General features: G+C 51.2%; 1 protein-coding gene across 1 annotated transcript in view; it reads right to left on the bottom strand.

Annotated features, from left to right (window-relative positions):
• Window positions 1-16754, bottom strand: part of LOC147101474 (integrin beta-3-like) — a 120655-nt gene that overhangs the window by 57384 nt on the left and 46517 nt on the right. The window contains exon 4 of the mRNA XM_085966612.1: window positions 1569-1821. Within this exon, the coding sequence (XP_085822738.1) occupies window positions 1569-1821 (253 nt within the window). The remainder of the gene's footprint in view (window positions 1-1568; window positions 1822-16754) is intronic.

Below are 16754 nucleotides of genomic sequence, written 5' to 3'. Positions count from 1 at the left end.
TGGAGAGGGTGCAGAGGAGATTCACCAGGATGTTACCTGGGCTGGAGCGCTTCAGCTATGAAGAGAGACTGGACAGGCTGGGGTTGTTTTCCTTAGAGCAGAGAAGGCTGAGGGGGGACCTGATTGAGGTGTACAAAATTATGAGGGGCATAGAGAGGGTAGATAGAAAGGAACTTTTCCCCTTAGTAGAGGGGTCAATAACCAGGGGGCATAGATTCAAGGTAAGGGGCAGGAGGTTTAGAGGGGATTTGAGGAAAAACCTTTTCACCCAGAGGGTGGTTGGAATCTGGAACTCACTGCCTGAAAGGGTGGTAGAGGCAGGAACCCTCACAACATTCAAGAAGCATTTAGATGAGCACTTGAAACGCCATAGCATACAAGGCTACGGACCAAGTGCTGGAAAATGGGATTAGAATAGGTAGGGCTTGATGGCCGGCGCGGACACGATGGGCCGAAGAGACTCTTTCTGTGCTGTATAACTCTATAATTCAGTCCCCATTTTAAAGTCATAAATTTTCACTTATTTTTATATTTCCATTGTAAATTCCTATGTCCACATTTACAGTGAAAGCTACTCATGTAAACTTGTCACGTTGTAGTTCCACCCACCCGCTAGTGGTGGTGTTGCAGTACCTCCACTGGGGTCGGAGGGGGCACTGCAGTGGGCGGGTGTTACTTGTTTACATAGGAATTTTCCATTTGATATAGAGGAGTTACCAATGGCGAAAGTTGACAGGAAGTGCGTGCAGACATAAGTGACAGGAATCTCTAACTTTTGCAGAAGAATGGTGGAGTCCCTCAATACGTATGTAAACACAGTTTCCACCGATCTTCTGCCGAAGTTACAGTGGCTGATCGGGAGAACGCCCTCGGAAGATTTTTAGCGTATTAACAGATAGACGGGGATGCAATTATTCAAACACTACTTTCCAGACTGACTAGTTCTCTCCTGGCATGCTCTACAGATCTAACCATTTCATCAACTGTATATCAGTATCTGTTCGAATTAATATTTAACACAATACAACGCTGGAATTCATTCATAACCTGTAATCTACATCAGGAGGAGAGTTACACTGTGTCCCTATCCTACACCCCTCCTCTTCAGAAATGGGATAATCCCTTTATTGCCCTTATTGCCTCTTTAGGCATCATCTGTGGCTCAGTCGCATCACCCTCGCCTCTGAGTCAGAAGGTTGTGGGTTCAAATCCCACTCCAGGTACTAGGCTGACACTCCAGTGCAGTACTGAGGGAATGCAGGACTGTTGGAGGTGCCGTCTTTCAGATAAGATGTAAAAAAAACCCATTATTTTGAAGAAGAGAAGGGGAGTTCTCCCCATTTTCCTGGCCAAGATTTATCCCTCAACCAACATCACTAAAAACAGATGATCTGGTCATTATCTCATTGCTGTTTGTGGGAGCTTGCTGTGTGCAAATTGGCTGCCGCGTTTCCTACATTACAGCAGCGGCTACACTTCAAAAAAAGTACTTCATTGGCTGTAAAGTGCTTTGGAGTGTCCTGAGGTTGTGAAAGGCGCCATAGAAATGCACATCTTTCTCTCCTTACCTAACACAGGGGTTTTTGATTTCTTCCTCTGATGTCATATAAATATATGGAGAGATGGGCTTGTCCACAAAAACTCCAAAGCCCAGTTGCAGGTTGCTGGTCTGTTTGGCCATTTCTGCGGCCAATTTTGTGCCTAGTTGCTGGATGGTTAACAAATCGTCCTTCATGGAGTAAGAGACGTCCATCAAGTAGTAGATGTCCACGGGATAGTCGTCCACTTGACGCACCTGTACGGTGAAGGACCTGGATTCCCCTGTGGGAAGTGGCAAAGGAGAAGCTTATATAAAAAAACAGGAGTCACCATCCCCAGCGCAGGACAGGACCAGATCCTGCACCTGTATCAGCGGCAAAAGCACCTCTATTCTGCACAAAGCAGGAAACTATAGGCCAGTTAGCCTAACATCTGTCATTGGGAAAATGCTGGAATCCATTATTAAGGAAGTAATAGCAGGACATTTAGAAAATCATAATATAGTCAAGCAGAGTCAACATGGTTTTATTGAAGGGAAATCGTGACAAATTTACTCGAGTTCTTTGAGGATGTAACGAGCAGGGTGGATAAAGGGGAACCAGTAGATGTGGTGTATTTGGATTTCCAGAAGGCATTCGATAAGGTGCCGCATAAAAGGTTACTGCGCAAGATAAGAGCTCACGGGGTTGGAGGTAATATATTAGCATGGATAGGAGATTGGCTAACTAACAGAAAACAAAGAGTCGGGATAAATGGGTCATTTTCCAGTTGGCAAACTGTAACTAGTGGGGTGCCACAGGGATCAGTGCTGGGGCCTCAACTATTTACAATCTATATTAATGACTTGGATGAAGGGACCATGTGTACTGCAGCCAAATTTGCTGATGATACAAAGATAGGTGGGAAAGCAAGTTGTGAAGGGATATAGATAGGTTAAGTGAGTGGGCAAAAATTTGGCAGATGGAGTATATTGTGGGAAAATGTGAGGTTCTACACTCTGGTAGGAAAAATAAAAAAGCAAATTATTATTTAAATGGATAATGCTGAGGTACAGAGGGACCTGGGGGTCCTCATACATGAAACACAAAAAGTTAGCATGCAGGTACAGCAAGTAATTAGGAAGGCAAATGGAATGTTGGCTTTTATTGCAAGGGGGATGGAGTATAAAAGTAGGGAAGTCTTGCTACAACTGCACAGGACGCTGGTGAGACCACACCTGGAGTACTGCATGTAATTTTGGTCTCTCTATTTACTTGCATTAGAGGCCGTTCAGAGAAGGTTCACGAGGTTAATTCCTGAGATGAAGGGGTTGTCTTATGAAGAAAGGTTGAGCAGGTTGGGCCGATACTCATTGGAGCGTTAGCGGTTAGCGCCGCCGCTAACCTCTCGCTGAATTTCGTTGGAGGCGTTAGCGGTGCTGTGCCCAGGCGCTAGTTGATTTGTGCCCCGTTAGCGCCCTCTTAGTACTTAAAAGGTGCTATATAAATGCAAGATCTATCTTCTGTAACATCAATCCCTGCGGGACTCCACTAGTGACTGGCTCCCACACAGAACTGCTACAATTAGTAACCACCAAGGATTATTATTTTATGCAGGTTTGGAGATAAAAATCAGAAATCATAACAATCTAAGCAGACACAGGGCTGGTTAGCGCTAAGAATGTTGAGCAGCCAGTGATGATACTAATCAAGTTCCTTATTTGGTTACAAGTTGTGCATTACTCAAAGTGAGTCAAGTCACAACGCACTCACCGCACATTAAATGTTAGTAGGAAGCTGTTCTTGCTGACAGCAGTTATGAGGATTTCCTGATTAACACTTTAAGCTGTGATGAATTGTATGGGGGTAAAGGAAATGCCAATGAGCAATCTCCCCTCAGCAGTAGGTTACTAAGGACAATGTGCTTCCATTTAATTCACAGGGCGCAAAATTCAGTTACACCCCGTTTGGGGGTGGTGACCGAGTTAAGGCCGGACATTTAGCTCCCGGCACGGAAGCACCGCCCCGGCTGCTAAATTCGGTTTACCGCCCCGCACAGGAAGTGGAGCGCAATGTTGGGCGCTCCACTTCCTGGTGGGGCGGTAACCAAGGCGACGTCCGGGCGCGATCGGCAGCGCTCGGCGGAGTCTCCGCGTTTCAACGCCCCTCCCCTTCAGTTAAAGGGGAGGACCGCTGCGCACTCTGCAGGGCCTCCCATGGCCCCAACTAGGCCACCGGGGCGGCGTGGTGCTGCGACCGCAGCCCGGCACCGCGATGGCGGCCAGGACCAGGCCATGGCCCACCGCAGTGGGCCGACTCAGAGGTCGGCCATAAAAAGAAAATGGTGGCGCGGGTCGTGGCTGCAACTCCCTTTTAACTACCACCCCGCGAGCGAAGGTCGGCCCGGTTCACGACCCACAAGGCTGGCGCTCACACCACCCGCGGCAGCCTTGCAGGGCACAGCCAAATTTCTCCGCGGTAGGGGCCATGGTGGGGCGCTAAGGGGTTGCGGCGCATGGCGATGACGTCAATGCTGGCGGTGCAGTGGCCCGAGGCACAGCGCTATCGGGTAACGCCTCAGCAGCGCCCAGCCGAATTTCCCAGGAGGCACTTTTTTGCCCCCTGCCCGGGCGACAAGCCCTTTGTGCCGAGCTGAATTTCTAGCCCACAGAGTATCTATAATAACCACAGCATGTCACTGATTGTTATCAGCTGAACTGCGTAGGAGTTGTCAAAGTGAATGAGCTGCGCTTGGTAGAATTTTATATTAAAAATGGTGCATTCTAGCTAGCTTTAAGCACTTTCATGGTTAACAATTGGTAGATTTTTGATCTCAATAAAGGAAGTATGTTCAATCAAACAACCAGACCATCACTTCTCCAAAGTTACCTCAACAGCTGCTCACCCATGTCCAATCCCGCTCCGCTCCCCCCGGCCCCAGTTTACAGAGGTATGTTAACCCCTCTGGACCCAGTTCAAAAACACTGTACCCCAGCCAACACCCTACCCTTTCACAGAGACTCTGGGGGAGAAATTCGGTGGGCTGCGCCACCAGTTAGCGCCTAAAGAGTGCACTCAGTCGCTTTAGCGCCACTGGCCACGCCTCCCGTGATATTTAGCTGGGGCGCTAATGGCGGCGTTAGCCTGTTGCGCTGCGCTGCCACCGATGACATCATCGGTGTGTGCAGCGCCCCGCTACCGCCCCAATCGCGATATTTGGCAGCGACCGCCTCTGTATCGCCGCTCGCTAATCGCGCCCGGTTCACGGGGCCTACCTGTGGCGGCAGTGGCGCAAATTAAGGTGGAGGTGCGGGGCGGCCGTTTTTTTCGGCGGCCGCCTGCCAGCACCTCCGTCCCCGGCCTCCTGTTCTCCCCCTGCGGCATTGCCGACTCTTTTCTGAGAGCCTGGCACTTCTCCTCGGTGCCGGGCTCTTTTGCTGGCACTCGCGATCGCTCATCGCGCTGGTGCAGGCCCCTCCCCCTTAAGAATGGGAGGAAGGCCTGCAGTACCGCTGTGGCACGTTGCGCTGCGATATTCAGTTTCAGCGCCCTAAGAGGGACGCGGAGCGCCTCGAGCCTCGCCCCATGTCCCTCTTGGGGTGCTCAAGCTGAATTTCCGGCGATCGCTGCTGCTCCGATCGCAGCGCTAAATCTGGTGCCCAGGCGAGCTTGGCGCCCCGTTTGCGGCTCAACCCAAATTCTCCCCCTCTCTCTCCAACTCCAGCCCTCCCACTTCATACTGGCACACTTCCCCCTCAATTCACCTGGTATGCTTCTCCCCTCCAAGTTAATTGAAGTCGGTATTCTATCTCTATCCCATCAGTCAATGCAGGCATGCCTCCTCCACAGTTGCTGCCAGTTAATTCTGCCACTCTCCTCCCTCCCCTACCCCACAGCACCACTCCACTCTCCTCCCTCCCCTACCCCACAGCACCACTCCACTCCCCTCCCTCCCCTACCCCACAGCACCACTCCACTCTCCTCCCTCCCCTACCCCACAGCACCACTCCACTCTCCTCCCTCCCCTACCCCACAGCACCACTCCACTCTCCTCCCTCCCCTACCCCACAGCACCACTCCACTCTCCTCCCTCCCCTACCCCACAGCACCACTCCACTCTCCTCCCTCCCCTACCCCACAGCACCACTCCACTCTCCTCCCTCCCCTACCCCACAGCACCACTCCACTCTCCTCCCTCCCCTACCCCACAGCACCACTCCACTCCCCTCCCTCCCCTACCCCACAGCACCACTCCACTCTCCTCCCTCCCCTACCCCACAGCACCACTCCACTCTCCTCCCTCCCCTACCCCACAGCACCACTCCACTCCCCTCCCTCCCCTACCCCACAGCACCACTCCACTCTCCTCCCTCCCCTACCCCACAGCACCACTCCACTCTCCTCCCTCCCCTACCCCACAGCACCACTCCACTCTCCTCCCTCCCCTACCCCACAGCACCACTCCACTCTCCTCCCTCCCCTACCCCACAGCACCACTCCACTCCCCTCCCTCCCCTACCCCACAGCACCACTCCACTCTCCTCCCTCCCCTACCCCACAGCACCACTCCACTCTCCTCCCTCCCCTACCCCACAGCACCACTCCACTCCCCTCCCTCCCCTACCCCACAGCACCACTCCACTCTCCTCCCTCCCCTACCCCACAGCACCACTCCACTCCCCTCCCTCCCCTACCCCACAGCACCACTCCACTCTCCTCCCTCCCCTACCCCACAGCACCACTCCACTCTCCTCCCTCCCCTACCCCACAGCACCACTCCACTCCCCTCCCTCCCCTACCCCACAGCACCACTCCACTCTCCTCCCTCCCCTACCCCACAGCACCACTCCACTCCCCTCCCTCCCCTACCCCACAGCACCACTCCACTCCCCTCCCTCCCCTACCCCACAGCACCACTCCACTCTCCTCCCTCCCCTACCCCACAGCACCACTCCACTCCCCTCCCTCCCCTACCCCACAGCACCACTCCACTCTCCTCCCTCCCCTACCCCACAGCACCACTCCACTCTCCTCCCTCCCCTACCCCACAGCACCACTCCACTCTCCTCCCTCCTCTACCCCACAGCACCACTCCACTCTCCTCCCTCCCCTACCACACAGCACCACTCCACTCTCCTCCCTCCCCTACCCCACAGCACCACTCCACTCTCCTCCCTCCCCTACCCCACAGCACCACTCCACTCTCCTCCCTCCCCTACCCCACAGCACCACTCCACTCTCCTCCCTCCTCTACCCCACAGCACCACTCCACTCCCCTCCCTCCCCTACCCCACAGCACCACTCCACTCTCCTCCCTCCCCTACCCCACAGCACCACTCCACTCCCCTCCCTCCCCTACCCCACAGCACCACTCCACTCCCCTCCCTCCCCTACCCCACAGCACCACTCCACTCTCCTCCCTCCCCTACCCCACAGCACCACTCCACTCCCCTCCCTCCCCTACCCCACAGCACTACTCCACTCTCCTCCCTCCCCTACCCCACAGCACCACTCCACTCTCCTCCCTCCCCTACCCCACAGCACCACTCCACTCTCCTCCCTCCCCTACCCCACAGCACTACTCCACTCTCCTCCCTCCCCTACCCCACAGCACCACTCCACTCTCCTCCCTCCCCTACCCCACAGCACCACTCCACTCTCCTCCCTCCCCTACCCCACAGCACCACTCCACTTTCCTCCCTCCCCTACCCCACAGCACCACTCCACTCTCCTCCCTCCTCTACCCCACAGCACCACTCCACTCTCCTTCCTCCCCTACCCCACAGCACCACTCCACTCCCCTCCCTCCCCTACCCCACAGCACCACTCCACTCTCCTCCCTCCCCTACCCCACAGCACCACTCCACTCCCCTCCCTCCCCTACCCCACAGCACCACTCCACTCTCCTCCCTCCACTACCCCACAGCACCACTCCACTTTCCTCCCTCCCCTACCCCACAGCACCACTCCACTCTCCTCCCTCCTCTACCCCACAGCACCACTCCACTCTCCTTCCTCCCCTACCCCACAGCACCACTCCACTCCCCTCCCTCCCCTACCCCACAGCACCACTCCACTCTCCTCCCTCCCCTACCCCACAGCACCACTCCACTCTCCTCCCTCCCCTACCCCACAGCACCACTCCACTCTCCTCCCTCCCCTACCCCACAGCACTACTCCACTCTCCTCCCTCCCCTACCCCACAGCACCACTCCACTCTCCTTCCTCCCCTACCCCACAGTGCCACTCCACTCTCCTCCCTCCTCTACCCCACAGCACCACTCCACTCTCCTTCCTCCCCTACCCCACAGCACCACTCCACTCTCCTTCCTCCCCTACCCCACTCCAGTCGAGTATGTGGAAAATGGAAGCACCCATGACCTTTGCCCTCCCTCCCCCCGGCACCCCTGCCTCCTTTGCCTGGTGCCCCTCATTCCTCCCATGGCCTTCACCAACCTCGCCCAGTACCTGATGTCCCACCCCCAACACTGGGAAGGTGCCAGAAACATAAGAACATAAGAAAGAAATAGGAGCAGGAGTAGGCCATTCGGCCCTTCGAGCCTGCTCCGCCATTCAGTGAGATCATGGCTGATCTTCTGCCTCAACTCCATTCACCGGCCCTATCGCCATATCCCTTGATGCCCTTACTAGTCAGAAATCTATCGACTTCTGTTTTGCATATACCCAATGACTGAGCCTCCATAGCCCTCTGGGGTAGAGAATTCCAAAGATTCATCACCCTCTGTGTGAAGAAATTTCTTCTCATCTCAGTCCTGAATGACCTACCCTTTATCCTGTGGCTGTGGCCCCTGGTTCTAGACTCCCCAGCCAAGGGAAACATTCTCCCAGCATCCACCCTATCAAGCCCTGTAATAATTTTGTATGCTTCAATGAGATCCCCTCTCATTCTTCTGAATTCAAGAGAATACAGGTTTAGTTTACTCAATCTCTTTTCATACGACAGTTCCACCATCCCAGGAATCAATCTCGTGAACCTTCGTTGCACTCCCTCTATGGCAAGTATATCCTTCCTTAGGTAAGTAGACCAAAATTGTACACAGTATTCCAGGTATGGTCTCACCAAGGCCCTATATAATTGGAGTAAGATTTCTTTACTCCTGTACTCAAGTCCTCTTGTAATGAAGGCCAGCATACCATTTGCCTTCCTAATGGCTTGCTGCACCTGCACATTCACTTTCAGTGACTCATGTACAAGGACACCCAGGTCCCTTTGAGCATCTGCATTCCTCAACCTTTCACCATTTCGGAAATACTCTGCCTTTCTGTTTTTTCTACCAAAGTGGATAACTTCACATTTATCCACATTATATTCCATCTGCCATGTTCTCGCCCACTCACTGAGCCTGTCGAGATCCCCTTGAAGCCTCTTCACATCCTCTTCACAACTGACACTGCCACCTAGCTTTGTATCATCAGCAAATTTGGAAATGTTACATTTAGTCCCCTCATCCAAATCATTGATATAGATTGTGAATAGCTGGGGCCCAAGCACCGATCCTTGCGGTACCCCACTAGTCACAGCCTGCCATCCTGAAAAAGATCCGTTTATCCCTACTCTTTGTTTTCTGTCTGTTAACCAATTCTCAATCCATGCTAGTATATTACCCCCAATTCCATGTGCCCTAATTTTGTTCACCAACCTCTTGTTTGGGACCTTATTGAAGGCCTTCTGAAAATCCAAATACACCACATCTACCGGTTCCCCTTTGTCTACTCCACTAGTTACATCCTCAAAGAACTCCAATAATTTGTTAAACAGGATTTCCCTTTCATAAATCCATGTTGACTCTGCCCAATCTTAGTATTAGTTTCTAAGTGCCCAGTTATTGCTTCCTTTATAATAGATTCCCGAATTTTCCCAACTACTGAAGTGAGGCTAACAGGTCTGTAGTTCCCCGTTTTCTCTCTCCTTCCTTTCTTAGATAGCGGGGTTACATTTGCTATCCTCCAATCTGCAGGAGCCGTTCCAGAATCTATAGAATTTTGGAAGATAACAACCAATACGTTCACTATCCCAATGGCCACCTCTTTCAAAAACCTGAGGATGTAGGTCATCTGGTCCTTGGGATTTATCGACTTTTGGTCCCATTAATTTTGCTAGTACTGCTTTTTTACTAATAATAATTTCTTTAAGTTTCTCATTCTCCTCACACCCTTGGTTTTCTCGTATTTCTGGGAGGTTTTTTGTGTCTTCCTCCGTGAAGACATGTAGTGTATGTACCTTTAAGAGAGAACTACTTTTACAGCTCCTGTATACTGTAGTACCGGCAGTGACCACACCTGTATATAAGCCTTGAGCATGCCTCTGTACCCCAGTCTTGAGACTACCCTACTCCAGTAAATACCTGTTGATTGTTAAGTTACAGCATCCGTGTGGTTATTGAAAAACATCATACTCTCAGAATCACGGATCTAACAGTGGCGACGAGTGTCGATTCGAATCTACCTGCAACTCTGCATTTCCCTTCGAGGATTCGCTCCGGGAGGGCGGTGGAAGAAAGTCGAGGCCAGAAACAAGGGCGTCGACCACGAGCAACCGCCCAGTCGTCCGGCAGAGAGTGAACATCGCAGGGGAGGCTGTGGAGAGCCGGGCTTGGTTCCCCAGCCACGACAATCAGCAATAGACTGACGACAGGTACAGCGCAGACCCTTCCCGGACAGCGGCGGCTGGAGCTGACCGACGGCGGAGAGAAAGCCGAGCAGCGTCGACGGGGTAAGATAGAGGGTGAAGCGCACAGGGCGCAGCCGGGGGTTGAAAACCGAGCGGCGTCGAGGAAAAACAAAACGGAGAGAGAGAGGGTAAAGCAGCAGCCGGGTTCAGGACCGAGCGGCGGAAACGGGAAAGGCGCACAAAAAAAAAGAACGCGCAGAGCACAGCCAGGGCTCAAGGGCTGAGCAGTGTCCGAGGGGAGAAGAAGGGAGAGCGCGGGAGACACCACTGAGCCGCGGAGAAGAAGGAAGAGCACGGGAGACGCCATTTTTAGAAGCCGCAGCGGAGAAGAAGGGCGAGCGCGGGAAGGAAGGAAAGCGCGGGAGATGCCATTTTGTGCCAGCGGAGAAGAAGGGGAAGCGCGGGAGATGCCATTTTTGACAGTTAAATCACACCCAGGGATGCCAAAGAGTGGCAGTATCTCTACGTTCGACAATGAAGTCGAAGATTGGGCGACATATGTGGAACGTATTGAGGTGTACTGCAGGGTGAATGAAGTGCCAGATGCTAGGAAAGCACTGGTTTTGTTAAATTCCATGGGTGCAAAAACTTATGGGTTACTGCGAAACCTAATAACCCCAGAGAAGCCTGTGAACAAGAATTTCGAAAGCATAGTAGAAATCCTACAGGACCACTTAAACCCCACACCGCTGCTGATAGCAGAACGATTTAAGTTCCATAAAAGGAACCAACACAAAGACGAAAGCAATGCTGAGTACCCAACGGAACTGTGCAAGCTATCGAAACACTGCCAGTTTGGAGCGGGACTAGCAGATACGTTAAGGGACAAGTTTGTGTGTGGGCTGCAAAGTGAAGGAACCCAGAAATGGCTTCTATCAGAAAAGGATCTTACGCTGGACAAGGCTTTCAGTATGGCAGTATCACATGAAGTAGCCGCAAGGGGTGCTGCAGAGATACAACGGAGACCGCAAGAATATGGCACCAATGAAATGTCCTATGGAACAGGGAAGTGCTATCGCTGCGGCAGAACAACACACGGCCAGAAGGATTGTTGGTTCAAGGATCAAGTGTGCAGACAGTGTGGGAAAGCAGGACACATAGCAAGAGTCTGCAGGTCTGGGAAGAAAACCAACAGTAAGAAATCTCCACAGGAGAAGTACAAAAAGGTACACAAGGTAATGGACAGTAGTTCAGACGAACAGAAAAGTGACACAGACTCCGGAAGCAAGGAGCTGGGTTGTCTGAAACTACATAATGTAACCAAAATGGAGGATCACCAGACTATCTGGGTTACACTCAAGATAGACGGAGTCCAAGTGAAAATGGAATTGGACACAGGATCAGCCCTAACAGTCATAAACCAAAGGGACTACAAGCGGCTATTTTCACATATACCCTTGAAAGCTACAGGGATTCTCTTGAAGACATACACGGGGAAAAAAGTCTACCCCAAAGGAAAAATAAGGGTGAAAGTGATATATAAAGGCCAGGAAATACCTAAAATGGACCTATATGTATTGCCAGATGGAGGACCACCACTACTAGGACGTGAATGGATCCGGAAGATACAATTAGATTGGCATTCCATACAGGCCCTGAAGGTTGAGGCCAAAAAGGATGACGACGTCACACCTGGACGACTGTCAAAAATGCTAACTGACACAAAAGAAGTGTTCCAGGAGGGACTCGGAACACTAAAAGGCATAACAGCAACGATTAAAATAGAGGAAAATGCAAGCCCAAAGTTTCTTAAGGCCAGACCAGTACCTTATGCGATCAGACCAGCTGTCGAAGCAGAGCTGGAAGGGTTGGAACGTTCAGGAGTACTGTGCTGCCTCTCCCTCTAACTTAACCTCACTGTATGTATTTAACTTACTTATATATGTATAACCTACCTGTTGGGGCCGTTGCCCCTTTAACTTACCTTGTAGGGCCATTGCCCCTTTAAGACGCGCCTTAGCATGCTGACGTCACGTCACGTACGACGTAGTGTGCTGACGTCACGGCACGTACGACGTGACGTGCGGGAGGCGGCTGCCGGCCCGACTCGGCCTTCCAGAAAGGCCGCCGGCACAGCCTGGCCTAGCGTCTTCGGCCGCATCTACCAGCCGCCGGGAGCGACGCGATCTTCCGCTCCCGCGGCAAGCTCCGGCTCAGCCTGGCCTCCAGCTCCCGCTCCCGACTTCAGCCTCAACGGCCAGAAACGCGACCACGCGCATCACGTGACGCCCCAAGCGCAGACAACGCGACCGAGCGTGATGAGGCCATCACGCTCCCCACAGGACTGCTACGTAGTCCTCGTGGAGTCCTCGCTGGGACACAGACCTACACCACGGTGCTCCTACAGCAGCACAGGCTCCGGGCAGTTGTATTGTCCCCATGCTTGAGTCTTGGAAATTGTTTGTCTGTAAGTATTTTAGAATGCTATAGATGATTAGTGTACACTGTATGTTGTAGAAAATGTTTAGTTGTAACTTTTCTCTGTCTAGCTGATTAACTAGTAGCTGTATTTTGATACACTATGTACAGGGCTAATTTAAAGAGAATGCCTCCCAGTTTGCTAAATGTATATTCATTGCTAAATGTACTGTGTTGCTCAGGCGTACCTAAAATTGTGTATACATATCAGTTATGCACTTGTATACTAATGTGTGCTTCCATTTCTGTGTTGTATTTCAGTTTTACAATAATAAGAATCTTTCAGTAAAGCGTTACAAGAAAAGTCAAGCCTTGTGATTTATTGGAAGATATCAAGTTGTTCGCTATCTGTCTAGCTCTGCATAGGATCGCGTTGCGAGGGCAGAATAGTAAAAAGACAACAGCACAGCGGGCTCAAGCACAGGAAGATACCACTCAGCTACCATGAGTCTACGCTCGGGAAGACAATATACCATGGAGGACGTCGACCAGTCAAGCGAGAAGCATGAGCCTCTCCTAGCAAACGATGCCAAGTCACAGTCCTCTAAAGTATCCTCTAGGTCATCTCGGCGGTCCAGCAGACCGTCGTCATCGACAGCTTCTGCAGCCGCCAAAGCACGTGCCGAGGCAAAAGCCGCCCAGGCTCAATTGTCCTTCGCCGAAAAAGAAGCTGACCTCACGAAGCAGAGCGCCGACCTCGACGCGAGTATGATGAAGCAGAAAGCCGACCTTATGAAGCAGAGAGCTGACCTCGACGCTGGTGTGATGAAGCAGACAGCACAGTCCTCTAAAGTATCCACTAGATCATCTCGGCAGTCCAGCAGACCGTCGTCATCGATAGCTTCTGCAGCCGCCAAAGCACGTGCCAAGGTAGAAGCTGCCCAGGCCCAATTGGCCCTTGCTGAACAAGAAGCTAGTGTGATGAAGCAGAGAGCTGACCTCGCTGCCATTCTCCACATTCTCCAAAGCCAGAGAGCTGCCGCTGCCGCTAAAGCCGAAGCCGCAGCTTATGAAGAAGGCGAGGAGAGCGAAAGCGGGGAGCCCAGCCAGGAAACATATGATCTGGAACAGCCCCTCAGTCCAGTGCAACGTACAAGTGAGTATGTCCAACAACACTCCAAATTGTTCTCAAAGGAAACATTCAGGTATCTCGATGTAGAACCAGCCACTCACCACAGCAACAAACGGCCCGTTTTCGGAGACACTGAGCTTAAAAGAGAAGAAACAAGTAAGACTCACCTGCAGAGACCTCCACAACACCCGGCCAATCCAGCCAAGCAGTCCTCACCCGAGCCACAAGGTGCACAAGACCTCGCTAGGTACCTTACCCGTCGAGAATTGTTAAGTTCAGGCCTCCTAGAATTTGATGACCGTCCCGAAAATTATTGGTCATGGAAAGCGTCCTTCCTGAGTACCACCAAGGACTTGAATCTGTCAGCCAGAGAAGAACTAGACCTGATGACAAAGTGGCTCGGAGCTGAGTCGTCCAAACAGGCGAAGAGAATTCGCTCAGCGCTCGTCAGCAATCCCACAGCAGGCCTCAACCTGGTTTGGCAACGTCTCGAAGACTGTTATGGGACACCAGAAGTCATCGAACACGCACTGCTCAAGAAGATTGAGGACTTTCCGAAGCTAACCAACAAAGATAATATCGAGCTCCGAGAACTGGGCGACATTCTCCTCGAACTGAAGTGTGCCAAGGGAGAAGGTTACCTGACCGGCCTCTCGTATTTGGATACAGCTCGTGGGGTAAACCCAATAGTGGAAAAGCTCCCCCACAACCTTCAAGAGAAATGGATAGCTAAGGGATCCAAGTACAAGGAGGACAATGGAGTGGCATTTCCCCCCTTCTCTCTCTTCTCCAGGTTCGTCCAACAACAGGCAAAGGTGAGGAATGATCCAAGTTTCACTTTCTCCACCTCCAGCAGTTACGCTCCTTCGAGAACAGAGAAATCCACAAAGTACAGCAATAAAGGTGACCAAAAGGCAGGGTAAAGGCAGGAAGGTAGTGCAGGAGTCACCTGCGGTCATCTCCCTCCAAAACAGGTTTACCGTTTTGGGTACTGTTGGGGGAGATGACTTATCAGGGGAAGGCACCAGCAGCCAGGTTCAGGGCACCATGACTGGCTCTGCTGCACAGAAGGGCGGGAAAAAGAGGGATAGGGCTATAGTGATAGGGGATTCAATTGTAAGGGGGATAGACAGGAGTTTCTGTGGCCGAGACCGAGACTCCAAGATGGTATGTTGCCTCCCTGGTGCAAGGGTCAAGGATGTCTCGGAGCGGGTGCAGAGCATTCTGAAGGGGGAGGGGGATCAGCCAGTTGTCGTGGTACATGTAGGTACCAACGATGTAGGTAAAAAGAGGGAGGAGGTCCTACAAGCTGAATTTAGGGAGTTAGGAGCTAAATTGAAAAGTAGGACCTCAAAGGTAGTAATCTCTGGATTGCTACCAGTGCCACGAGCTAATAAGTTTAGAGAGAGTAAGATAGATAAGCTAAATACGTGGCTTGAGCAGTGGTGCAAGGGAGAGGGATTTAAATTCTTGAGGCATTGGAACCAGTTCTTGGGGAGGAGGGACCTGTACCAAGGGGACGGTCTACACCTGAACTGTGAGGGAGCCGATGTCCTCGGGGTAATATTTTCTAGGGCGGTTCGGGAGGATTTAAACTAATTTGGCAGGGGGATGGGAACCTAGGTAGTGGAAAAGAGGGAAGTCATATGAAGTCAGAAATAGATGGTAGAAAGGTGAGAAGCAATAAGCAAAGGAGAGAAACACAAAGGGCCAAACTAATTCATAATGAGAGTGTGAAAAAAGCAAGCCTGAAGGCTTTGTATCTTAATGCTAGAAGCATTAGGAACAAGGTGGATGAATTAGTTGTGGAAATAGAGGTAAACAAGTATGATTTGATTGGGATTACAGAAACGTGGCTGCAGGGTGGGCAAGGCTGGGAACTTAACATCCAGGGATATACAATATTTAGGAAGGATCGGCAAAAAGGTAGGGGAGGTGGGGTAGCATTGCTGGTAAAGGAGGGGATTAATGCAATGGAAAGGAAGGATATTAACTCGGATGAAACGGAATCTGTATGGGTAGAAATGAGAAATAGCAAGGGGAGGAAAACGTTAGTGGGTGTGATATATAGGCCTCCAAATAGTAATATGGAGGTGAGGGAAGGCATAAAAAGGGAAATTAGAGAAGCGTGCGATAAGAGTACAGCTGTCATCATGGGTGACTTTAATTTACATATTGATTGGACTACCCAAATTAGTAAAAATTCTGAGGAGGAGGAATTCCTGGAATGTTTTCGGGACGGTTATCTGGACCAATATGTCGAGGAGCCGACTCGAGATCAGGCCATTTTAGACTGGGTATTGTGCAATGAGAAGGGACTTATCAGCAATCTTCTTGTACGAGGCCCCTTGGGTCAGAGCGACCATAATATGATCGAGCTCTCAGTCGAGATGGAGAGTGAGGAAATTGAATCAGAGACTAAGGTCCAGAACTTAAATAAAGGGAATTACGAGGGTCTGAGACGGGAATTGGGTAAGATTGATTGGGTGGTGTTTCTGGGGGGATTGACAGTAGAGAGACAATGGCAAGCATTCAAAGATAGAATGGAAGAATTCCAGAACATGTTTATACCGGTTTGGCATAAAAATAAACCTAAAAAGGTGACTCAACCGTGGATAACGAGGGAAATTAGGGACAGCATAAAATCAAAAAAAAGGGCATATTAACTGGCAAAAAAAAGCACCAGACCGGAAGATTGGGGGCAGTACAGGATACAGCAAAAGAGGACAAAGGGATTAATCAGGAAGGGGAAAATAGAATACGAAAGTAAACTTGCAGCAAACATAAAGACAGACTGCAAAAGCTTTTATCGGTATATCAGGAGGAAAAGACTGGTAAAATCCCAAGTCGGTCCCTTGCAGTCCGATTCGGGAGAATATATAATGGAGAATAAGGAAATGGCAGACCAATTAAACTCATACTTTGGTTCTGTATTCACAAAGGAGGACACAAATAACCTCCCAGGAATATCGGCAAACATGGGGACTAATGAGAGGGAGGAGCTGACAGAAATTAGTATCTCTAGGGATATGGTGTTGGGTAGGTTGAGGGGACT

This window comes from Somniosus microcephalus, chromosome 24, assembly GCF_052327205.1.
Source record: "Somniosus microcephalus isolate GS21.2 chromosome 24, FLI_Smic_1.0, whole genome shotgun sequence".
Taxonomy (NCBI): Eukaryota; Metazoa; Chordata; class Chondrichthyes; order Squaliformes; family Somniosidae; genus Somniosus; species Somniosus microcephalus.
Note: the sequence above shows the minus strand (reverse complement) of the source record. Positions and strands in the feature narration are given on the sequence as shown.